The following is a 26,415-nucleotide window of genomic DNA, read 5'->3' as shown; positions in this document are numbered from 1 at the left end:
CACTGTTTTGAATTTAAGCCCCTTACGTTGTTTCAGTGAAATACCAGCGTGTACAGTACTGGGAACCAACTTAATGACGTGACTTTGTAAATGACGTCACGTTGCATAATTATTTGGCGCGCTATTCATTTATCATTAGGTAAAAATGTGCTTTTTAACGTTTGATTGCATGGAATAAAAAGAAAATTTGTTTAGTTTAGTGTAAGATCGAAATATATTTCACCTCGTGAACACCAAAAGTTCACATTTCACTCGTGGCTGCGCCACTCGTGAAATATACCTTTTGGTGCTCACTCGATGAAGTATATTCCGATCTTACACTGAACTTAACAAATATCCTCTATTTATATTCGTGTAGATTCAATACTAAATTATTTAACTCGTTGAATAAAACAATTTATTACATGCTTTTCGGTGGTTTATAGAAATATATCAGTGATATAAAACTGGTAATTTCACGGTTTTGAATTTAAGCCCCTTACGTTGTTTCAGTGTTATACCAGCGTGCACAGTACTGGATACCAACTTAATGACGTGACGTCGTAAATGACGTCACGTTGTATTATTATTTGGCGCGCTTTTCATTCAGTATTAGGTTTAATGTCTTTTTAAAACGTTTCTTTGCATATAATAAAAAGAAAATTTGTTTAGTTTAGTGTAAGATCGAAATATATTTTACCTTGTGAACACCAAAAGTTCATATTTCACTCGTGGCTGCGCCACTCGTGAAATATACCTTTTGGTGCTCACTCGGTGAAATATATTCCGATCTTACACTGAACTAAACAAATATCCTCTATATTATGCTCGCCAGAGGCTCGCTTAATATGATTTTATTCAACTCGTTCAATAAATTTAGTATTAAACTACACTCATTCAATATCCTCTATGTATGATTTTTGGTCCCCCAATAATCTTATATTTTTCATGTAATTTTATTGTGATCGATTTACGCTTCTGAGGGATCACCCTTTTTCTATATTTTATAAAAATCAGTAAGAACAACATTACATGTAATGGTCACACAGATGAATTAACCTAGACAGTCAAATATTTTGTTCGAAAATTTGAAAATGCTTTAACTGTTGAAGAAATTGTCAATATCGATATATTTCAAGTAAACACTAAGCTTAAAAATTGTACAGACATAGGTATCCTTTAACTGTAGAAAACTGATTTGTTTAGTTTTAATCCAATGTCATTTTGACTATTCTTGCACCTCTTGGCATGAAAGTTTGAATAAAAGCCTAAAAATTTAACTACAAATAGCTCAAAACAAAGTTATCAGATTTGTTAAAGATAATTAACCAACTTAGAACTAGTTTTAAGTCTCTCAGATTTAACGGATGTGAGCATGAAAAGCATTGAAAAAAATTTAAAAACAGATAATGTGTAACAAATCCAACTTTGTATAAAACCTCTGTTAAAATCTATTTTGCTACAAGCTGAACTGCACAACATACAAGCGATTTACTTTATTGTTGTGTCACAGTGGCATTAGAGTCTATATGAACGCCACCTTCCATTATGTTCTTGCTCAACTTATATTGTTCTTGTTTCTTATTTTCTGTGATTATGTATACCCACTATTATATAGCCTTTATATGTCAAACATCTGAAACTAGTGAGCATATTCTGCAATTTCATTTATAAACATTATCTATTAAACTCACACTGGGAATTAAAATGACCTTAAGTCCTAGACTTACATTTAAAAATCATAACCATAATCAAGTTATAATATTTTATCATCCTTTTTCTGATAAAAATAAAGTTTCATCTCGTTTCCTTCTGGTTCACCCCCCCCCCCCCCCCCACAGGAAATAAACTTTCGAGCTTAATGAGCTTTCCTTGTAACCAAAAAACATTTATAAATTGTTGTTTTTTTTTCATATAAAATAAAATGTTATCTATCTATCTTTCTTCCATTTATGTCAAACCTCTCGCGGGGACATAATTCAGAGTCAGCTATGAGAAACAAGGAAATCCGGGAACCAGTCCCTAGCTTTTATTTATAGACCCCTAGGTTCTTTTTCATGCCCAGTGTATATCACTGAAACATGCGAGTATTAACTGGATTTCAGTACACCTCTAGGTAGGTGGGAAACACTGAAAGTGTCTCTGAAAAATCACAAAGATGTTATACAGGATCGAATCCGGGATCTCAGGAGTGACAGTCAGTGGTCTAACCAATTGACATTAGACGCATACTTACATGATCTTGTTAATATAAAAACTCATTCTTTTAATTTTAGGTATAAAAATGTAGCCATTATCCCTCAGGTAAGAACCACCAGCTATGGCAGCAACTCTTTTCGTTCCTATGCACCTAAACTATGGAATTCACTTCCCCCACACCTCAGACTGGAAGTGAATTATGACCAATTTAAAAGTTTAATTGGTGCATGGAATGGAGAGAGTAACTTATGTACTTTCTGTCAATAAATCTGCATTATAGATTAGCTCCATCTTTAGTTTTGTTTCTTGTCTGCTTTCTTTTGTTTTGCTGCTTACTTACATGTATCTCTTTATTTCACATTTGGCCTAAATTTTGTTAATATTATCAACATAAATGTTTATGTACATGTATTATTTTTCCAGTGTGCTTGAATTTTGTTTGCTTATTGCCAGCTTATTGCGAAGTTTGCTTATTGAGGAGGCTGCTGATCACTTCTTGCAAATTTTGAATTGGGGATTTTTTATTTTTAAAACCTAATTAGTGGTCACATTTTTGTGATCCTTTTCATTTTCAATATCTTATTTCCTTTCTTTTATAACAGTCCAGGCTAGGCCTGGGTCAAGATCAGCAGAATCCACCCACTTTTTATGTAATCTTATTTTATGTATGTGCTAATATGTTCCGCATTTTTATCTAGATATATATTATTTTATTCACTTATGATACAGTAATTAAATGTTATCCTTAGCATATCATTACTATTTATTAATTATTATTATTTTATTTTAAACTATTACATTTAGTGTGTACATCCCACATTATAGTAATTTAACTTGTCTTTTACCATTTGTCTTTCAAAGTTTATCTTAATGTGCTTCTTTTATGAGTTTTATGTTTATATGCATGTATGTCGATCAAAAGCTATACATAGCTTATGTTTTGTAAAATGTTATATATGTATAAATTTATATAAATAAATAAATTTTGATTTGATTTGATTTGCAGGTGCAGTTATTGTTTAGTAAAATATACGCAGTGTGAAATATTCTGAAAAGTATTGCTTGAGAATTTTAATTCTGACTTCCAAACTATTCAACCTACATCAGCCAACAAGAGTAACTAATATTTGAAGGTTGTTACAACAAAACACTTCTCACATATTCCAGGTAATTGTGCATGATAAACTATTTATAAATTAAGTAATAATGTTTATATTTTATCCAATCCAATGAAAGTATTTATAAAATATACATTAAAATTATTATAGATGAAACACTCAGATGTGTTATCTTGTTCTTAAAACAACCAAAAACAACATAATTATGGTACCAATGGTTATTAATATTACAAATCGTATTTTAGTACTGTTACCACTGTCACGGATCTTAATTACAAATAAATCATTGCCACCCTCACACTGTTTATGGAGACGGCCCACTGAATTTTCGACCCATATATCCTATAGTAAATCCATCACATTTAAGGCTAAATTCTGGACAAAGCAAATCCGGTACCGAAACTTCATGACCATTTCTTTAAACACCAATGCAGTCCAAGTAAATTTAGCACAAAAAAATAATACATTAGCCCTTGGAGTTTTTCTGCAGCTTTTAATTTCTGTAATCACTATTATGGAATGCCGGTAGGGACATGCCAATTTGCTAATTTGTCAATTGCTGAATTGCTTATTTGCTAATTGCCGATTTGCTTATTTGCCAATGGCTGATAGTCTTAACGACAAATTTGCTTATTTGCCAATTGCTGAATTGCTAATTTGCTTATTTGTTAACAGCTGGATTACGTATTTGCTTATTTGCCAATTGCTAATTTGCTTTTTTGCAAATGAAATACTTTACACTGTGCCGGAAAGATATGGAAAATCTGACTACAGACAACAAGTTGAGTCAGATCTGTTAACTTTTACCAACAGTATTCTTGTAAATTCAGTGTTTTTTCAAGACTACTGTTGATCTATGAATTTAGTTGCAGTGATGCCTACGCAGATTTATGTCTACAGCTGATGGCTGACATGTCCTTGAGAACACAGACGCTTTGGGTCTGATCCCGTACCCCAACGTGAAACATGCCCCTGTAAACACTCATTTTAAAATATTTTAATATTTAAACACGAATTGGACATCGTTAAAACTGGTTTCAAGCAATTTTTACATATACCGGTATGAAAAAATACCATATACCACCAATTAAGTCTCAATAAAGTACTTAATGGTTTTATCGTTGTAACAAATGTCCAATTCGTATTTAATAAATATTAAAATAATTTTGATATAGTGTTTACAGACGCGTATCACGTTAGGGGCAGGATGTAACCCGCCAGCATCTGTGCTTGAGCCTGCCTTATAACGTGTTGCAGCTATAGATCTGTTTGTGCAGCTTAAGTCAGAGATTGATGGCATAATAAACACTTGATTAGTCATATATAAGTGAACATTATTGGGTAAAGATTGAAAATAAAAGAACTTGAAAACAAAACTATTTCTTATTTTATGGCATATAAAATGTCGTTATTCTCAGCAGATTTGTCGCAGAGGGCCTCATTTTAGTGGTACGAACACATAGTATCACAAATGATACATTTGGTACATGCTTAACACGGGTGTTTGTCTTTGCACTTAAGCAATAGGCTGCGTTTTTGGCTTTGTAAGATTTTGAGATCACTTATGTCTGTTTGTGCATCAACATTTTGCTTTGGTTTAATGTTTTTGAAATTTGGTCACACTTTTCCATTTTTTCATATTGTACATTTTACATGCTATCATGTGACCATGACCATGATCATGACCTAGGGTATAATGGACAAAGCCTCTTTGAATATTGTGTATGCATGCTGCCTATTTAATGCTTATTTGAAGTTACAGTTAGATATAAGCAAAAGTAACAGAGATATGACAGAAAAACAAAGGCTTCTCAGTACAATACATTGGTGACCTTAACATTCAGTATATAACGGGCACAGCTTCTTCATGTACATGTACTTTGTATGCATGCTTGTGACGCAAAGTTTATGCAAAGTTGCAGTAAGATGCATGAATGAGCAAAAGTAACAGAGATATGACAGAAAAACAAGTTACCAAGAAAACCAATGCATTGGTGGGTAGAACAGCATCCCTATTCTCTGAATAGTGGAGCTAAAACTGAAACTCAAGATAATTAAAAAAACAACTACTTTCTGAAACTGAATTTATTTTTTTCGAAATTGATTAAAATGTATCCATCTGTCTTTCTACCTATATTCTAGGTAATGATGGATTGATCCTAATTGTCACAAGTTATAATTAACAAAACTTTATAAACATAATAACATGATATAGGTTCATGAGCTTGAAATAAAGACTACAAAGACTTTAGCATAAAAATATATATATTTAAGCAAATAAGCAATTAGCAAATAAGCAAATTGGCAAATCAGCAAATAAGCAAATTGGCAAATCAGCAATTAGCAAATAAGCAATTAAGTAGTTGGCAAATAAGCAAAGTGGCAGGTCCCTACCGGCATTCCATACACTATAGAATATTCCAAATAGTAACTGGTGTGTATTCTTGTGCATAGTGCCTCCTGAAACCTTCCACCCAGAAATGAAATCCTGCAAAAATACATCAAAAACAACCTTTAAAGTACTCAGAAATGAAACTTTATGTACACAATTACTAAAGATATACTTAAAATATAACCAGTATCAATTAAGATGACTTGAAATAGGCCATTTCAAAATTTAAAAGAACTACTTTCTAGACTACAATGGGCTGGGTCTAATTCCGTACCGGGTTGAGACCTTATTCGCTGAACGCACTTTTTATATATTTAGCGGTGTTCAAATTGGTAAATGGAGAACGGAAGGACAGCATATAGTCTCACATAGGAAGTCGTAAACAGGAAGTTGTCGGTTTCTAAGCAACATTGCTACTTTACTTTCGTGTTTGAAGGAACTTGGCGCATTATTTTATTTTTAAAGTAAGTAACTACTATTTTATTCTGTCCATCGATAAAATGCAAGCAGACTTTAAGTTATGATTAAAAAAAAAGATATTTCCCTCAAAATCAGCACTTTGAAACAGTCATCGCACTTCATTTTTAACCTGAATGTCAGAATGATAACTCCAAATGCTTGAAATGGGTCTCATGGTTGTTTTGTTTTGTAAAGGCTAAAGCGCAAAAACAAAGACATTGTCGGCATAGATTGGCTAATATCTAATGGATTAATGAATTTAGATACTAAAGTAAACATTTTTAGTCAGTCTATCAGACACCTCACACCTCAAACCTCTAAAAATCTCTCTGTCTTCATTCATTCTTATAGACAAATTTAGGTCTCTGGTAAAACAATTGAAAAACTCCATCTTGGACTATCTCTCCCTTATGTTTTCAAAACAGCAGTTGTAGCAACAGTCGTCAAAAATGTTTCAAATGCAAAGCAAGCAGTTACAGACTCGGGCAGCACGAAATACCCAAATATACCCAAATACACCCAAATATACCCAAATATTGCCCAAATATACCCAAATATTGCCTAAATATACCCAAATATTGTCCAATTATACTAAAAATAAATGTTTAATACTAAAAAAGTGCTGTTTTAATCATGAATACAATATACACTTTCACTAAGATATAATCAAACATACCCAAATATACATTTTCACTGTGTTTTGAACCAAGATACAGTATATATATGTACTCCATTAAAGCTATTTTTTTAATAACATGGACATTCTTCTTCTATATGATATGAAATTTCAACAAAATTACACCTTAAAAATGTAAGTGTAGACAACAAATATCATATCTTGAATTAAAATTGCATTCATAAAGAAGCGATATTGTAGATAAGCAAATGTCACAACTTTATTTTCTTACAACATCTTAACTGTCCATTTCAACGGAATGAATGAAAGTTATAGCAGGCTAAGTCATATTATTTTATAAATATTTATTTATTTCTCATTATAATCTATATTTTATACAAACAAAAATAAATATTGCTATATTTGGGCAATATTTGGGTATATTTGGGTGTATTTGGGTATATTTGGGTATTTCGTGCCGCCGACAGACTCTTAATATTCGTTTCATTTCGTTCAAAGCCTTGATAATGGCCGTGTTGTCACTCCGGTATTTACAGCTAAACTCTGGTATTTTCGATTACTGTAAAATATAGTCACAAAATTGCTTATGATTCAGGGTTCGAATTTCAGCTCGCATACTTGCAAAATGCTGGTGAAGTTTGGAAATTGCGAGTAATTTAATCTTAAAATTTTGCGAGTCGTTTTCAGCGGCCCTGTTAACATTGTAAAAACGAAAGTAGGAATTAAATTGTTGTGCTCGCGCATCGGCAGGTGCTTGTGTCGTTAAACTGATTTCCGGTTGTCTGCAAATGAAGCGGCCTGCTGCTAATGATCATTTATCTTGACATGAAAATCGAAAACAGAATTATCTATGAAATTTTTTAAAAGACCTGCACCATCATCACTGTCATGAGTTTTAAAAATATTATATCAACATGATGTTTACAGTATGAAGTCATGTCTAGTTACGCAATTATTGATTCGTCAGTATTGAGAAAGAAACTGCCAACTTTTGAATTAAAAAATTTAATACTAACAATTTTCTTCAATTCAATTTACTGATTATTATGAACGCCATTTTATATCATAATGTTGACCTTGGTGTAAACATAAATCGTTCACAAAAAATCAAAATAATTGGAAAAAAAGAACATTATTAAACTAAAAGTAGTATTAACAAAGTCTGTCGTAATATCACGAAATTTAAGATCTATCAGAAGTTATTTTATTGATTAAAAACTAATATAAAATCTATTTTGCGAGTTGATTTTTCATTTTGCGAGTTCTAAAGAAAGTTACTCGCAAAAAATTGAGAGTCACCGTCATGACAGGAAAAAAATCTGAAATTCTAACCCTGTGATTTCATCAGATTTTGAGTGTCACATGACATATTATGAGTTTGCTGTCTGTGGCCAAAAAGTTTTAGGCATATTAGGCCTGAGGAAAAAGTATATCGTAAAACGGGAACCTACAAGAAGTTTTTATTGTCTAGACTATTTCCATTTATTTTTCTTATTATAAGTTACGTTGGATGGTAGTTAATTTGACTGTTACAGTAAATTATCAAATATTGTTTATAGTTGATAAATTAAAATGTACATATTTAACTATAATATTTATGAAACAAACATGAACCACAAAGAATCAAAATTCGGAAAATGGATTTTCGAAAATTTTGTATTGGGATTGATGGCAGCAAGGTGTTCCAAATATTAATTTTTAATTGAAACCATATTGAGATGGGGAACCAGATCACACTGACTCCTGGCACTTCTTGATTTACAGACTAGTGAAACCTGCATGATGATACTTATTCCCTGCTAGCTCCGGAAATAATAGAACAGGGAACCAAAGTTACCTCCAATGAAAGGCTGGCAAACTTATTACCCATAATTTTGCTGTTTTTCTGGCAAAAGTTTTCAAAACCATCACTTTTGAAGTGAAGTTTTTTAAGCTCGCTTATAACATAATGTTTATTTTGACACCATAAATGGTATAAATACGCTTTTCTGATAAAATTCCTTGCATTCTTAAATTCCAAACAGTGATTTTATCAAGTGATATAAAGTAATTAAGACACAAAAGTTTATTAAAGAATTTAAGATTTTAAAAAACCCAAAAAACTTTAGTGAGTCACTTTTTTCGATGGGGAACATTTAGTATAAGTATTATTTGTTAATTTTATTGCAGAAGAAAAAAAACATAGCCAGGTAGCAGAATGGCTGCAACTGCAGCAATAGACAACTTTCATAACTCCATTAGAACTTTGGCACAAACAAAAAGAATACGAGTTACAGAATTTTTTCAAGATTTTGACAAACTTCGATCAGGCTTTATAACAGGTAAGGTAGATTTTAATAGGCTCTTAAAATTTTAGTTGGTATTCAAAAATGTCTAGATCAAAAGCCACAGACAAGTAAAAAAAACATATTTTATGGAAAGTGGTTGCTAATGAGGGAAGAATTCTATTGAAACTCAAGGATGTCAAGATACTAAGTGTGAACATATGACATAAGTACTGTTTATTGAGAAGTTAGTGGAGATTGGTTTAGATTTACATAAACAATTGAGTTTACACTTATACAATAAGGTATATCAAGCAAGCTATAATTGAGGGTATATCAACCAAGCTATTTCTTCACACTGACATTGATTGTATATCAAACTATATCTTCACACTGACATCGAAGGTCTATCAAGCACGCTATATTTCCACACTGACATTGAGTATATATAAAGCAAGCTATATGACTCCACACTGAAATTGAGGGTATATTAAGCACACAGACATTGAGGGTATATCAGCCAAGCTATATCTTCACACTAACATTGAGGGTATATCAAGCAAGCTATATCTCCACATTGACATTGAGGGTATATCAACCAAGCTATATGACTCCACACTGAAATTGAGGGTATATTAAGCACACTGACATTGAGGGTATATCAACCAAGCTATATCTCCACACTGACATTGAGGGTATATCATGAAGGCTATATCTCTTCACTGACATTGAGGGTGTATTGTGAAAGCTAAATATTCACACTAAATTTTTTTATATGTTTCTCAGCAACATTTTATATGTTTGTTACCTATGTATAGATAATGAGAGTGATAGTTCATAAAATAATGTCATGTATTATTTAAGAAAAAATCTTACATTATGTTTAGCTCCACAATTCTCAAGATGTTTGTGGCAGACACTTGGATTACAGCTTACCCCTGCACAGGAAGAATTAGTGAAGGCAAACTATGACTTAAATGGGAATGGACAAATAAACTACAAGCTGTTTTGTGATATAATTGACCAGAATTTCAATGCAAACAATCTAGCAAAAGATCCAGAAGCACAAAAAATTGTACCACCAGAATTGTATGTTTTTTTTAAATTTTAGTTAATATATCTTATCTAATTTGCCCTTAGCAACTTATTGTTTATGACAGTTAGATTTCTCAATTTGCATGAAACAGTGCCAATGAAACTATTTTAGTTTTGGACATGTTTTCACTGAATTTGACATTAAGCATTTTCTTTGAATAAGTATGAAAATATATTTAAACTTTTTAGTGAATTTGAGGTAAAGCTGACCTGTTAAGTGGCAAGGAAATACCCCCTCCGTCCCCACCCCCACACAAAGTAATCAGTCTATTTTTCTTAAGTTATCTTATTTTTTGTTAGTAAAACAAGAATTTTCAATTACAGCTTGGGTACAATGAGAACTGTCCGACCTTTGAGCCCAGAATCAGAGAGAAAATTGATCAAATTGTTACAGCACATAGAGCAATTTTACAGCTACCACGGTGTCAATTTGCGAACATGCTATGAAGATTTTGACAGGCATCATATGGGTGTTATTACAGAAAGTCAGGTAAATATTTTAGATGCATGTAGTGAATGGACATTTCTTTATAGTTTCATAGTTTCAGACATTTTACTTTTATGTGTTTTAAAGCTGCACTGTCAAATCATCATATCTTTTTTTTCCCTTCAGTTTTTCCGTAGTTTCCCAGGTCCCCCTGATGTCAATGAGGCAGATATGACCCTTCTTGTACAGAAATATCGTGATCCAGATCGACCAGGGCTTCTCAATTATCTGAATCTTCATCATGATATCGTGGCCATTGGTGAACAGATGGCAAAAGACAGAGAGTTGATTGAAGCACCATATACACAAGTAGATGGTACACGTGTTATGGTATGTGTTATATTATTAACAATTCCTGATAAAGTGACAAAGATAACACTTTAAATATTTATTGGGTATGGTTAATTTTTAATGATATATTTTTGGTTTAATAAGTCATATTTTGCTACAATAATATTACCAGCCTAAATTAAAGCATTCTTTATTTATCATAATAATCCATACTTATATTTAATCATACATCTTTAACTAAGATAACTTCAGATAAAAATTGTCATGTAGGAGGCAATAATTTAATTGGTTATTTTACTTGAAAATTTAATAAATATGTAACTGGTTCTTTATTAAAGATATTTCTTTTATCTGTAGTTGACACCAGACCCAGATCTGAATACAATATTTGATAAAATACGAATGGCAGTATTCAAGAATGGTATCAGAACAACAGAGTTTTTCAAAGATCATGACAAACTTCGTAGTGGAATAATAACAGAGAACCAGTTTGTATGTGGTCTCGCACTAGCAGTTGGCAAAGAGGCACAATTATCTAGAGCCGAAATACAAAAGATTGTTGAATATTATCGTCAACCAGATGGACGAGTGAAATATAAAGAATTTTGTGATATTATGGAAAATGGTAATATATAACAAATTACAGAAGCAATTCTTAAGAACTTTGATTCAATATTGATAATGATCATCATGATGCAATTTCTCCAAGACAAAGAAATAACCCCCCCCCCGCCAAAAACGGCAAAAGTAACCATTATTATTATGCCACCCGTCGAAGAAGAGGGGGTATATTATTTTGCTTATGTTGGTCTGTCTGTCTGTCGGTAGACCACATGATTTCCACTGATTATCTTAAAAACTATTTATCACAAAGTCTTCATATAACACATACTGATTGGTCATAACAAGAGTAGATGACCCCTTTTGATTTTGGGGTTACTAGGTCAAGGCACAAGGCTGCCGTAAATATCAGAATGGTTTGCGCTGATTATCTTGAACACTATTTATCACTTCACATATTGATTTGTCATAATGGGGTCACCATTTCAAAGGTCAAGGTCTTTATATTTCACATACTGATTGGTTTTAACTAGTAGGTCATTATTTTCCTTTTTTCCATAACTGAACACTTCCCATGTACCCATTTATGTTTCTATAACAAAATTACCAATAATATGAGTCACGGGCTAGAAAAGGGGGCATATGCGTTGTTTGACATTTTTTGTTTTATGATTTAAGATAGTTTACTGTATTAAAAAATTTTTTTTGCAAATTTTGATTTAGTCTATTCTAACCAACTTTTGTTTTACATGAGTATAAGATTAGTTATTTATAAATATTTTTTCAGCATTCACCATTCCTGATCTAGAAAAGAAGCCTCTTCAGAATGTTGTAAGACCTGTAAAAGGAGCCTTGTCAAGAGTGAGTTGATTTTATTAAAATTGTTTCTCCATTACAATCATAACTTTTAAATATAATTCCTTTTTAAATTTATAAAATCAATTTTTCCGTATTAAAGACTGGCATTCAGATTTGTATCAACTGAGATTTAGACTTTAGATTAAATAAACTTCACCCTGCTTTGAAATTGTAACTGTTCATACAAATTTGAAGGTAATTTCAATTACAAAATACATAAATTGAGCTACCAACAGAATAGAGCTGTGTCAGAGTGGACAGAAGTGCAGGCTGGACTGACTATATTCTAGTTGCCAGGAGGTTAAGAATTAAATGTTGAGGAGAGTTAGTTATAATTGTGAGCTGATATTTCCAGGGTTTGAAGCCACTGACTGAGGCGGAGGAGAGAAGGATACAGGAAATATTGTGTCAGATATCTGATAATGTACGACGCCGTAGACTCATGATGTATCCTTACTTCAAGGATTATGATAGGGTATGATCTTATATATTACACTATAATGATGTAACTGTGGTAGCAAGTGATTTTTACATCAGTCATGTAACTATTATACAGCTAACATAATTAACATAATGGTTAAATAAATGATTTAAAGTATAAACATGAATCTTCTTTATAAAACATATATAAGGGTATGAGAATCTCATTGTCTACTTGGCTTATTTATCTATTACTTTGTAATTGATCAACTTGACAATATTGAATGAAATCTTATAAATATCATTCACCAATTTTTATGTAAATGTCAACATGGTTTATGTTACCATTACAGGGTGTTTCATACACGAGAGTAGTAACACCAACTCAGTTTGGTCGCATTCTTCACTTCCTGTCTCTAAATGTAGCACCAGAAGATCTCAAATTATTATTGAGAAAATTTGAAGACCCTGCAACTGGAGATGTTAATTACCCAGCTTTCGTACAAGCTGTAGATCAAGGTATAGTGTTGTATTAACTCACTGTAGATCAAGGTATAGTGTTGTATTAACTCGCTGTAGATCAAGGTATAGTGTTGTATTAACTCACTGTAGATCAAGGTATAGTGTTGTATTAACTCGCTGTAGATCAAGGTATAGTGTTGTATTAACTCGCTGTAGATCAAGGTATAGTGTTGTATTAACTCGCTGTAGATCAAGGTATAGTGTTGTATTAACTCGCTGTAGATCAAGGTATAGTGTTGTATTAACTCGCTGTAGATCAAGGTATAGTGTTGTATTAACTCGCTGTAGATCAAGGTATAGTGTTGTATTAACTCACATTTACTGACTTATTGAATCACTTTACTTTTGTAACCTTTGATGATCAAACAGTTTTACATAAATTAAAGTATTTATATATTTATGGTAGGCTTCTTTGTATAAATTTGATAGAAAAGAAAAATGTTGCAAGAGAAGCACTGACAATTCATAAGATATTGATCTGCTAACCTGTTTAAGGTCATACACATATCCTTCTACATTTGAGAGCTAATTTTATTGTCTTCAAAACAACAGATATATAGAGACCTGAGATGAAAAAAAAAATATATGTTACAACATCAATTTTTCAAATGTCATTAAATAGCGAAAACTCTATTTGATTTTTTTCTTTGCCTGTAGAATTTGTAGGTCATACAATGGATGATGCTGACCTAAGTGCGAAAGGACGTACAAACACACCAGTAAAAGAGCGTGAAGTTACAGCTGCTGATAGTAATGTTAGTTATGAGGATCTGATGGCTAGAATTAGGCATATTGTCCTTACTAACAGATTGAGGGTAAATATTTCAACTTCTCTACAATCAGTTTATTTTTTAATCACTTATCAGCTGTGTTTTTTTTGTACTGTATATAGAACTACATGTATTTTACAAAATTGAATATACAATGTACATGTACATTTATTGTGGAGAAACAATAAGGTCTAGATATTGTTCTCTTTTATATTTAATTCCTTGGTTATTCTCAATATGTTCAAAAAGGTTTATATATATCTTTTTTGATGAATAAAATTTCTTCTTGTATATATTAGGTAGGGGAATTCTTTGAAGATTATGACCCTCTGAGAAGTGGTTCAATAAGTAAATCACAGTTTCGACGAGGTTTAGGTTTACTTGGTATGAGTAAATTAGGCACACACGATATCACTGAAGGTCAATACCAGCTCCTGTGTGATGTGTACACTAACCCACAAAAATCAGACCAAGCTCTGTGGACAAAATTTCTTTGGGATGTAGAAACAGGTGAGGCTAATATAATGCAAATATTTAACTGAAGTAAATTTGTAGGTGGAATGTTCAAGTTGTTTGCCTTTAAACTATTTATTTTTCTTAATCTTTTTTTTAATTATTTATTTTTCTTTAGATAAGCTAGAAGAAAGGTCAATAATATGATATGACATAAATTTCCTACTTATAACCTAAATTGCAATGACTGATAATTTGATTTACATTGTAACATGATCAAAACTGTTGTTTTTGTTCTTGTTGACTATCTAGTAATATATTTTGCAATGTAAACATCAAGAAAGAATAAATATTTATAAGAGTTGTATAGTAAAATACCCAATTATTATATTTATCGGCATATGGTACCACTTTAAAAAACATGGATTGGTTAACATTACCAAGATCCTTCATTACAATTTCAAACAAATTAACATTTTAGTCACAACAAGAATTATTTTATCACACATTGTTGTAGTGTTTACCCAACCAAACTTGGAGAAGGATCCACTTACAAGAGTGCCACCGCAGGAGATTTTCAGAGTACCAAAGCCTGGAACTGTGAACTGGACGAATGCATCAGAAGATCACATGTCACTGTACAATGCTACAATGGATCGCCTTAGACAAAGGACTGAACAGAGACGAGTGCTAGCTAAACCTGTTTTCCAGGACTTTGACAGGTATCTTTTGTCACTTTATGAAACAAACCTTTAGCTTTCTGTTTTGTAATCTATTGAGATTAAAGGTACTTGTGCCTATTCAGCAACATGGTTAGTCAACAAATCTCCATGCCTTGATTGTGTTAATTTTCTTCTCTTTTGGAGTTAAATCTCAGAAACTAGTCTGTGAGAATATAAGCATTCAGCAAGCATACTTATTATGTAGTCAAAATAACACTCATGTTAATAATTTTATTCTGATTTTAGTTACAGAAAATGTACACAGTGTTATTATTGACTTAAATGCTGGTGAATGAAAAATGTTCATTACTGTAAAATGCTGTTCACATTGTAAACTAAGAAACATACAAAATATTGACAATTTGTAACAATATTTGCTGGTGTTAATTACATATTAATGATAATTTCTTTTACACAGACATAACAATGGTCATGTGACAATGTCACAGTTCCGTCAGTGTTTGACAATGCTAGAGCTTCACTGTACAGAACCAGAAATGATTGCCCTTGAAGCCAAATTCTGTAATGACACAGGCTTCAACTACCTGGCTTTCCTATCAGAACTGATGCCGGAGGAGCCACCTCAGTTTATGTACGAGAGCAGACTTGAGACACTTCGTCAAACCAACATGAAGAAAACATTACCAGAGCTAAATGCTCAAAAAGATCTTGAGAGTGTTTTACTGAAAGTGAAAACAAAGGTAATTGTGAAGATGTTTGGTTTATTTTGACCAGCACTAATATGAAAGTGAATTAAAATTGATATAGGAGTCTTGGGACATAAAATTTAACTATATCCTTTTGTTTTTGATTTATATCATAATTAATAGTTATGTTGATAAAGTCAAATATTTAAATATTAAACATGCATATGTACAAGTATTTGTGATGTTGGATATTCTGTTATGGTTTCCATGACTATGAGTATAAGATAAATATAGACCTGTTATATATTTTAGACATAAATTTTGAGGTTGTTATTGTAGGATAATGCATGATTTAAGTTTAAAATATGCAGTAGAATATTTATGAAGGCTGGTGTGATTTAAATGATAAACCATACATTTTTTACAACACAAGAAAAATTGATATTACGAGGGTTGTTCAAAAAGTAATAGGTCTGCAGCTCTACTGTCCACATTTTTAAATTTACGTACACAATTTTACATGAGACAAATATCGGAACATGTTCTCTATATACAGTGAAAAAATCAAAACAAAATGTAAGCAAATGGAATTTCTGTGAAATTTTAAAATGGCAAGGGGTACGAAACGCGGCGCACGCTAACAATACAATAATTGACGTTCATGACGTCGTAAAGTAAATCGAAATTGTAATAAGCGTCATTCTTTCTGAAAGTAGTCTCCCTAGTCTCTAGGTGTATGAGTGATGTAACTTTTACTTTGCCTCATATGTGGAGATGAAGCAAGAAATAAAACGATCACATTCTCGATCCACTGTTTCAAATAAAAAAAAATAAATGCCCGATAGCCGGCCATTCTCCGGGTTTTCTCGTCTTTTTGAGTAACCATGGAACTCAATAGGACTGAATAAAACTTGTTAAAGCAAAAGCAATTTATTTTATTAATTTACTCATGTCATTGTATGTTTTTAGAACAATATGATTATATACAGAACAATAAAGATATTTCTCAATGGAAAAATATCTTGTTCTACTTAGCACAGTCTATCGTTTATTAAAACAAGTTTTCGGGAAACACTACTAATTATTACCGTTAACTATTACATTAATTTATTGATTACACGTATATCTAGTTAAATACAATAAAATAGTGTTGATAACAAATATCCTATTTACAATCTTTTGGTTAAAACTGAATAAGTAGTCCCGAAGCAGATACAAACAACGATAACCAGTTCGCGTACCGTTTACCGTGGATTCTTTTGTAGCGCTTTTGCAATTGACGTCACTAACGTCCCGTCAATTTTCAACTTTCATCCTCGCCCTTTCTCGTTAGTGATCTTGTATTTGCAGTTTTTGAATTGCTTGTGCCAGCTGAAAACAAGTGTCCTGATGGCAGGATAATTTTCCTTTGTTTATTTAATCATTTTGTGTGTATTTGAATGATTATAGTCAATCTGTTGGCAAAATTTAACGATCGCACACATTTTCTGTTTGTTAACAAATGTCATATTTCTACATCTAACGCTATGACCGCTGCTGTTCAAAACTTAATTAATAGGCCATTTCATGTCCGAATGACGTCAAATTTGGACATAATGTCACATTAATATATTTCAACGTATTGATGGAATACAGGGGAAAACAAATAGTTATTTATGAATAAATTAGAAGTAGAACTTAGCTCCAATAACTATATTTATGTGCTGCGCCGGGTGCGTGTTACCATAGTTATTCAATAGCAAAGGAAAAGCGCGTTTAGCACAATATATTAAAAAACTTATGTTTGATTTGCAGAAATATTTTTACGGTTGCTGTACATATGAAAATATTCTAAATTGAATGAAATTTGAGTACGCAAGACTCCCTGTCCTATTACTTTTTGAACAACCCTCGTAGTAATCCCATTGAGTGGAGCAAACTTTAATGACGTCTTTTGCTTTATTTGTCACATATGATTCTTAATTCATGAATGTAAGCATTTCTTTTTATGCCATGTTTACTTTTAGTTAAAAAGATTTTTGTCAGGTCATTTTAATGGCTCTATATAAAAGGTTGTTTATCTATATAACCTGATATGTTAGGTGAGGGTTATATTGTAAAAAAAACTTCTTATACATGTATATGGCCATATAACCTGTCAAGAATCTTTATAACAACTATATAAAACTTATGAAAGTACTTCATAAATGGACTGCAGACTGTATATAGATTATATAAACATCACACTTAACTAATGAAAAACAATGTTGCAAAAAAGCATTATAAGAAATCATGTAATAATGCACTTGACAGGTCTGTATCTAAAATAGGGGAATAATGTATGTTAGTATAATAACTTTGTATCTCTGTAATTTCATGGTCATATTCTTTTTAAACAAACCTATATATATAAGAGTATAATTTTGTTGTAACAGGTCAGCAGAGAAAGGATGAGAGTGCTGGAGTTTATGAGAGACTATGATAAATTACGATCTGGCCGAATGTTGAAGACATCGTTCCGTAGAGCTCTAGACTTGTGTAGATTTGAGCTAAGACAATCAGAAGTTTCCATCCTTGAAGATAGGTAGGTTTTTGGTAAAATTTTCATTTTTAAGACATGCAATTAATTTCATGTTATTCTCATAATTAAGTCTAAATTTAGTAAAAAGAATACGATTTATTGAAAATTACCAGACCTATCAAATTGAAATAGTTGGAGTATTGCTGTTTTGTAGGAATAATGTTTTTATTATTGTTCTGATAAGAAATCCTGTTGTTTTGTAGATATCAGTCTCAGCACGACATTGATTATGTTGACTACCTGAAGTTCTGTGATGAGGTTGAATCTATCTTCACAACTAAAGAGCTAGAGAAGCGCCCCCTGGAGGATGTTGTACAATTCAAGCCTCCAGAGGAGTGGGAGAGGAACAAACTACCTGTAGATCAGCAGAATAGATTCAAATCCTGCATGGATAGGCTCAGTGAAAAGGTATATTTATATGTTCACATTAATGGCATCCACTGCTACATTTTTTTATTAATTGCCTGTAAAAAATCTCTTCTACCTCCTAGTTAATAGTACTGACAGAGATGGGCATTTGAAACTAGAATAGAGCCAGGCCAGCTTGCACATTCATGTTGTCTGACTAGGCTCTATACTATAATGTTAGCTCAATTTTTATATTGAAATCTCTTAAACTTTGCACTTCAAAACAGAGAAAATCCATTTCACAAAATTTTCAATACAGCAGGTTAAACGTTAAGTAATTTGTTTTAAGGTCTGTGATGAATAATATCAGCTTACACTGATATTAATATTATTGTTTTATTAATTAGTCTCTCTTTTTCAGTAGATGATGATTAAATAAGATTTGTTTTACATAAAGCTGTTACATTATACATACATACAATTGATCAAGACATGAAAATATTTCAGGTTCGAAAGCATCAGATGCAATTATTTCCATTGTTTGAGGATTATGACAGAGTTCACAACGGCACAGTGTCAAGGTCACAGTTCAGACGTGTACTTACAGAGCTTGAACTTGGTGGCCTTGTTAGCCAGCAAGATTTTGAGCTTCTCTGGCAACAGTTTGATGTAAAGATTGGCGGCAAAGATGATGTCAATTATATAGCATTTTGTGACATGATCTATAAATTGGCAAATTTTGAAGTTAGAAAACCATAAACAAATCCTTGAATATCTAGAAGACATAAGTTTTATGAAAATGACTTTTTCACTATTATTTCATTATAACATCTCATTAAAAATGGATATATTGAATTAAAATACAGAGCTTTAATTTGTACTTCATTTTCTATTGTGTTTTATATATACATTGATAATTGTTACGAGTGAATTTTCATCTTATACTGAGAACAATGATTCTACCATTTGAAACCAAAATTTGTGATATAATTCTGTTGTATTTATTTGATTTAAAATGAAAAAAATTAAAAAAGAATCATTTCAGCTACTGAAAGATAATTCTGCTGATACATAATTGATGTTAACAGTGTATGTTAAGTGTTGAAATTATTGTAAGATATATTAACCAAACATTTTGAGGACATTTAAACTAAACATTTTTTTTATGTATATATACTATATATAGTAATTGACACAATGAATGTTTGTATAGGATAGTGTATTTGACAGCATTTATTTTATGATTGCTTCTATTGTTAAAGTCATACCTGAAATTACGAGGCATCCTGTCCTACCAGTAACGTCATGAATGAACTTTAGACTTTGTCTTTTGTACTGTTCAAGAAAACCAAAGTTTTTATTTTAACCAGTCATTATGATTTGTTGTTCCCACTAATTAGTATTCTATCATACACATGAATAGTATTTAAAAATTGTTTTAAGATTTAAATGTGATTATACACGGTTACTTTGTATGTATTGTTTTTTTATATGTTAAAGATATATTCAAAATGTATAAAATCAAAATTTTTATTTTATAAATTGCTATATACCAGTAGTATGACCATCAGGTTGTAGCCAGTTTTACAGCATAGAAAATCAAGCTTGTAATAAAGCTGTTTGTGGTGCAACTCCCTTCTATAAAGATAGTTGGTGCAGAACCAAAGAAAAAATGTTTCCTCTCATACAATTGCATGTCTGTTATATTCACAAAGAGAAATGTAATAGTATTGATAAGGAAATTGTCTGAACAACCATGTTTCTTTTGCTGATACAACTGCTTTTCGAAGTATTAAAGTTATATTGTTAAGAGGATAATATGTTCTTATGTCATTTAAGCATCATGTTTTTTTATGTCTACATTGAAAGAGTGGCAAAAAAATTTATGTATACATTCTAGTATTATGTTTAGCAGTTTTATGTCAGAATGTCAGTATTTATGTCTACATCATAGTATTATGTCTAGCGGTCCATGTCCGTATGTCAGTATTAACAGAGTTCTACTAATAGTATTTGTATAATTTTATTTTTTTGTTGTTGTAACTTTACAATTTACTTTTTTTTTTTTTTGTAAACTTAGTGAATGACCAGGCTTACTTTGAGTGTTGCTTTCATTTGTTAGCTTCACTTTTATACTCTGTAATTATTATCTATGCAACACACTGAAAAAGAACTTGATAAACACTTTACAATTTGTTGTTTATTTGTTTTGATTGTTTTGAAAGGATCAACTGATATTTTCAGTTCCCTTCATTGTTTTACATTTTGTCATAGGAAAGTAAATCTTTAAGTTACATCATACAGAAACTTTTAAGCATATGTTTGTTTTATCAACTATATTTTTTAACCAGTTTCTTATTTAATTATTGTTGAGTGGGAGTGACTAGTATTTGGATGACCCCTACTGAAAACTATGAATGTCAGGGTCAGTCTTGTGTCATGTATATCTGTGATAAAGTCTATTTCTTTCTCTATGAATATATCATAACTGTGAATAAAGACTGAAAATAAAAGTGGATATTTCAAACTGTACTTTTTGTCTTTTGTTAAATTTTACTTTCTTTACACAGATAAACTGTTTCTGTCAAACACAGAATTTCTGTCCTTTATAAATTGGCATTGACTTGACACAGTGCTATTTCTTTCTGAATGCATGATGCCTTAAAAGGTGTCTTGTCCAAGGAGCAGCACATTCATCTTTTCTCACTGCTGTATAGTATAATGCACATTACGCAAATATAATTTGCATTAAAATGTATAAAGCTATACATCTGATGCAAAAAATATGGTTTGCATTTTTAAAAAGAATACTTCCAAAATGTTAGCATGAAATAAAAATAGCAATAAATTGCCTTAAAGCGAGAGGTGCATGCACAAAGCCATTGCTAAACAGATGAAACCCTACTTAAAATAGCAAAATAATATTTTGTTACGGAACATTTTATTCTGTTTACGTACATTATTCATGTTTATCACACACCCATTCCGATTTTGCGACTCCGTAAAAATGGTATTGCACGGCCGTGCATATAAATTTGACGTGACGTCATTAGCGTTATACAAACATAGTGTAAAGACACGCTAAATGTTAGCGTTATACTATAGGCTCGTCCATGAAAAATGACTCTTTTTCACTTTAAGCGGTCTTTATTTTGCGTATGTCATAAATAGAATATTAAATTCGTGTAAGTTCATTACTGAATTTATTGACTCGTTAAATAAAATAATACTATGCTCGCATAATATAATTTTATTCAACTTGTGCAATAAATTCAGTATTGAATTTACACTCATTCAATATCCTCTATGTATTAAATGACAGAGAAACATTCTATGTTACAATTTTCTCGGGAATCAATTTTATAATAATGGAACCACTATAATTTTACTCTTGATATTTCATAAAAATATTTTATAAGATACGGATTTATACCCTTTTAAGGTTACGTTCACTATTGGCATTGTGACCTTGACCTTTGACATCCACGAGCATGTACATACAAAATTTGAAATTCCTAGGTCAATGCTCATGGATTTTATACCCATTTTTAACTCGACTATTCACAGAATAATCAAGCTTAAATGCAGTTACCCATTTGTCGGCGTCCCTGTGGTTAAGTTTTTGCGTGTAAGCTGGTATCTTCATTACTACTGAAGGGAATGGATTGAAACTTCACACACTTGTTCTCTGTGATTATCTAAGATGATTGGCACAAGTCCCATAACTCTGATTTGATTTTTAACATAATTATGCCCCTTTTTTCGACTTAGAAATTCTTGGGTAAGTTTTTGCGTGTAAGCTGGTATCTCCATAACTACTGAATAGAATGGATTGAAACTTCACACACTTGTTCTCTGTGATTATCTAAGATGATTTGCACAAGTCCCATAACTCTGATTGCTTTTTGCATAATTATGCCATTTTTTGACATAGACATTCTTGGTTAAGTTTTTGCGTGTAAGCTGGTATCTCCATAACTACTGAAGGGAATGGATTGAAACTTCACACTCTTGTTGTCCGTGTTTATCTTAGATGATTGGCACAAGTCCCATAACTCTGGTTTGCTTTTTTGCATAATTATGCCCCTTTTTCGACTTAGAAATTCTTGGTTAAGTGTTTGCATGTAACCTGGTATCTCCATAACTCCCTAAGGGAATGGATTGAAACTTCACACACTTGTTCTCTGTGATTATTTAAGATGATTGGCACAAGTCCCATAACTCTGATTGCTTTTTTGCATAATTATTCCACTTTTTCGACTCAGAAATTCTAGATAAACTTTTGCTTGTAAGCTGGTATCTCTATAACTACTGAAGGGTTTGTACCTTTTTGGACAATTTCATGTATTCATATAGGAAAGCATAATTATACTCAATGAAACACCCTTGTGACAACTTTTCGAATAGTCGAGCGTTACTGTCCTCTGACAGTCCTTGTTATGTTTTATTGGAACAGTTGCCGCTGTTTTTTTTTTAACTGATAATGGTTGTGGCAGGTAGAACACAGCATGGTAAATCCACGTAGATATACTATGTGCAAATTTGATATTGATAATTGCTACACTGTCTATGTAAATATCTAATAAACATGTTTTGACTTCACACAAAGTACATGTTATGTTTACAATTCTACACACTATGTGTGGACACAATATGAAAAATATAGTGTCATTAAAAAGACTGGCAGTTTTTTTTAAAGAAATAACCAACCTTACTTGACCTGTAACAGGGAACGCAGCTTCCGATATGTACATAGTTTATTCATTCTGTTATTCAAATTAGACATACTCATAGAATTTCATAGATTTCTGTGACAAAAAATTTTACTGTCAAGGATGAGCATAGTATATCTTTTAAGTGTATAACAGTATTTAATATTTGTTAGTATACTGTATATGATTTAATGGTTACCGGACTTTAACAGATAAACAAGAAGTCGTAAATACTAAAATATAAGTTTTTTATTTCAAAAGATATACAAAATGTTTACAATATAATTGAGTATCTAGATTAGAAATTTTGAACACAAAAACAATTTTTTTAACAGTTTATAAACATTTTAAGTCTCCAACTCTATTAATACATGTACATCATTTCTTCCACCTTCCAAACAAAACAAATCACAGCAGTTTTACCATTTGAATAGACAACAACAATATGTTCAAATATTTTATAATCTTTGAATATTCTTATAAACTAAATAAACAAATTATAGGTCTTTAAAAATAGAAAATTTGCAAAAAAAAATGGAATAAAATATATTTTTTTGACATATAGTTTCATATATTTATAATTTGTATATTCTGAATGCATGTGATGACAGAAACTTGCTGTTATATATGAAAAATAGTTATTTCCAAATATCAACTAAATCTGTTTTGTGAAATTTAACTATTGACATGATTACTATTTTCAACATAATATTTTGTCTTCTCAAACAAGAATGTAGTATGTAAACACAATTTGAACCAAAAAACAAACCCTCAAATTTTGAACTTGAAATTACATAACATCAAAAAAAAAATATCTTCAGTGCTTGATCAATTATGGTAAGTACAAGCCTTGTGGAAAAATATTCCTTAAAAATGTATGATAATTCTGCAAAGTTAATACATGTTTAAGCAAAGAAAATTTTCAGGCACATACATATTTTCTTTTAAGGAAAAAGTATAAAATCAGAATCCATTTGATTATGGCACAATGTTTATTCACTTATTCTCTATTCAACAGTGAATAATGTGTTCAAGACAGATGCCTTGAATTCACACTAAACTTAAACATGAAATCCCCACCCCTATTACATACACTAACTTTGGAACAAAACTGATAACATGTAAGTGCCTTGAAAATTGGCTATATTATTAAGATTTAGGTAAATGAAAATTATATACAAGTTATGAAGCTTTTTACATATCCTTATGTACATGTATAAAGAGTATATATGTACCTGTACTAGATAGTTTTTCTTTGTTGAATATAAAACACTCAACATTTAAAAAAATAAAACCAGTAATTGTGGCTTATAAATTTTCCTGTTATAGTTTTGATTTTTAATACATATTTACTTTTAAGCATGTACTTGAGATTGAACAAAAAGTTGTTAATTACATGTACATTTTTGTATTTCAATCATACTTGTTAGAAATATAGAATTTGTGTTAGTAAAATTACATTCTTAAATCATGGTATAAAAATTTCTCTAACCACTATAAACACTGATGAGTATTCTAAAACAAATATTTGCAGTCAATGATATTATGCCGACCAGACGAAGCGCGTCTCCTCGTCCCTCTGACCTAGATCTTCTTCATTAATGCTCGGACGGTATTTATATGGACCGCCATATGCTGCTTCCTCAAAGCTTTGGTCTGGCTTGTATCCAAGCGCTGGATAACCAATAGAAGGGTACGGAGCTACTGGACGGACCTGTCTGCCATGGTAACCAAAGTTATCATAAGTTCCGTCATATGCTCCATTCTGAATATACTCTGGGTCATGATACTGCTTATGTCTCTTTCCACTTGAAACCGAGTCTCTGAAAATATAAAATAATTCATCATAATTAGATATACCAGTATACACATTACTAGGTCTATACAATCCAATAACATTATCACTGTTATAATAAACATGTATATCTAAATAGTACTCTTCCATATTAAAAATGATTAAAGACGTTTTTGGAGTTTTAAAAAGTCCGATTCAAGGGCAGATAACTCAAAAAGGAGAACGGTGACCCCATTTTTTTTCGCTTAAAATGTTTCTGTTATCATATTCTTACAACATGCCAAGTTTAAAGAAATTCTATTGAACATTTTTAATTTTGCCTATATGTCTTTATGAAAACTCCCAAAACGTCCTTAAATTTGTTCAATTATTATTACTGGACTTTAATTACAGACCTGTAACAATTAAGATGTAAAGTTTAAACAGAATTTTAAACACATAATGTCATACCTTGAACATTTCATGAACACTCCCACTATTATCAAGATGATTATCAGTAAAGCTCCGCCTCCACCTATAGCTCCGCCCAATATTGCTGGCAAGTCAGAAGATGGTTCTAAAATATTTAAACATCAATTTTATATACAAGTTATAATGATATGCAAGAGGGCCTTAATAGCTGTTTTAATACACACCTGGTCAGAAACTTCAACTACTAATACTTTTATTTCAAGCATAATTTATTAACAGAAGGTAGAAACATTCATCTGTAGCCTTAATGACCTTGACTCTAGTACTCTCAAACCCATTTAAAGTACATGTACAAGCAAAATAAGAAAACATAATTCATAAGATGAAATTTTACCATTAAGAAAATAATGAAGTATTTTTGCTTGAATCTGAGATTGAGATTGTGCATACTTGTAGGTCTCTGTCAATTTGTAGCCAGGTCTTACTTAAAATGTTAATATGTGTACTAGTCAGTAATCTATGTTTATTGCTTAGTATTTAAAAGAAAGAACTTGTTCCTTTCTTTTCGGACTAAATATTTTGATGAACTAATATGTACCTTAGAACAAGAAAGTAACTATCTTATAAATTGGTTTCATTTTAATAAAATGCAAGCTAACCCTGATAAATTTCAAGCTATTGCTGTAGGGAAGAAAACTTTCACTAAATCCCCAGC

The 26,415-nt window shown here is 31.4% G+C and overlaps 2 protein-coding genes across 3 annotated transcripts in view; one reads left to right on the top strand and one right to left on the bottom strand.

Annotated features, from left to right (window-relative positions):
• The first annotated feature begins 6,014 nt into the window (after nt 1–6,014).
• LOC132739317 (uncharacterized) lies at nt 6,015–20,167 on the top strand. 2 transcript variants are annotated; one of them, XM_060727004.1, is made up of 16 exons: nt 6,015–6,152; nt 8,954–9,105; nt 9,936–10,137; nt 10,468–10,633; nt 10,757–10,960; nt 11,279–11,546; nt 12,270–12,343; nt 12,696–12,815; nt 13,114–13,279; nt 13,940–14,097; nt 14,352–14,562; nt 15,023–15,227; nt 15,646–15,928; nt 18,289–18,437; nt 18,638–18,842; nt 19,290–20,167. In XM_060727004.1, exons 2-16 carry the CDS (start codon nt 8,982–8,984, stop codon nt 19,539–19,541), a joined length of 2,787 nt encoding a protein of 928 aa, XP_060582987.1. In that variant the 5' UTR covers nt 6,015–6,152; nt 8,954–8,981; the 3' UTR covers nt 19,542–20,167. The 2 variants fall into 2 exon arrangements, with proteins under 2 accessions (XP_060582987.1, XP_060582988.1); XM_060727005.1 differs by lacking the exon at nt 6,015–6,152 and adding an exon at nt 8,549–8,633.
• A 3,558-nt stretch (nt 20,168–23,725) lies between these two features.
• The window catches only part of LOC132739315 (uncharacterized), a 75,622-nt gene continuing 72,932 nt past the window's right edge, over nt 23,726–26,415 (bottom strand). The window contains exons 40-41 of the mRNA XM_060727002.1: nt 25,740–25,845; nt 23,726–25,317 (exon numbers count right to left, since the gene is read on the bottom strand). Coding sequence (XP_060582985.1) covers nt 25,038–25,317; nt 25,740–25,845 — 386 coding nt within the window. The 3' untranslated portion in view covers nt 23,726–25,037. The remainder of the gene's footprint in view (nt 25,318–25,739; nt 25,846–26,415) is intronic.

This window comes from Ruditapes philippinarum, unplaced genomic scaffold (genome assembly GCF_026571515.1).
Source record: "Ruditapes philippinarum isolate M1 unplaced genomic scaffold, ASM2657151v2 ctg157_1_1_1_1, whole genome shotgun sequence".
Classification (NCBI taxonomy): Eukaryota; Metazoa; Mollusca; class Bivalvia; order Venerida; family Veneridae; genus Ruditapes; species Ruditapes philippinarum.
This window is presented reverse-complemented; position numbering and strand designations above follow the sequence as displayed.

Coding starts and splice junctions, on each gene's coding strand:
- LOC132739317 (XM_060727004.1), top strand. CDS start 8,982: ATGGCTGCAACTGCAGCAATAGACAACTTTCATAACTCCATTAGAACT. Junction 14,098..14,351: donor TCCTTACTAACAGATTGAGG/GTAAATATTTCA, acceptor TGTATATATTAG/GTAGGGGAATTCTTTGAAGA. Junction 15,228..15,645: donor GTTTTCCAGGACTTTGACAG/GTATCTTTTGTC, acceptor TCTTTTACACAG/ACATAACAATGGTCATGTGA.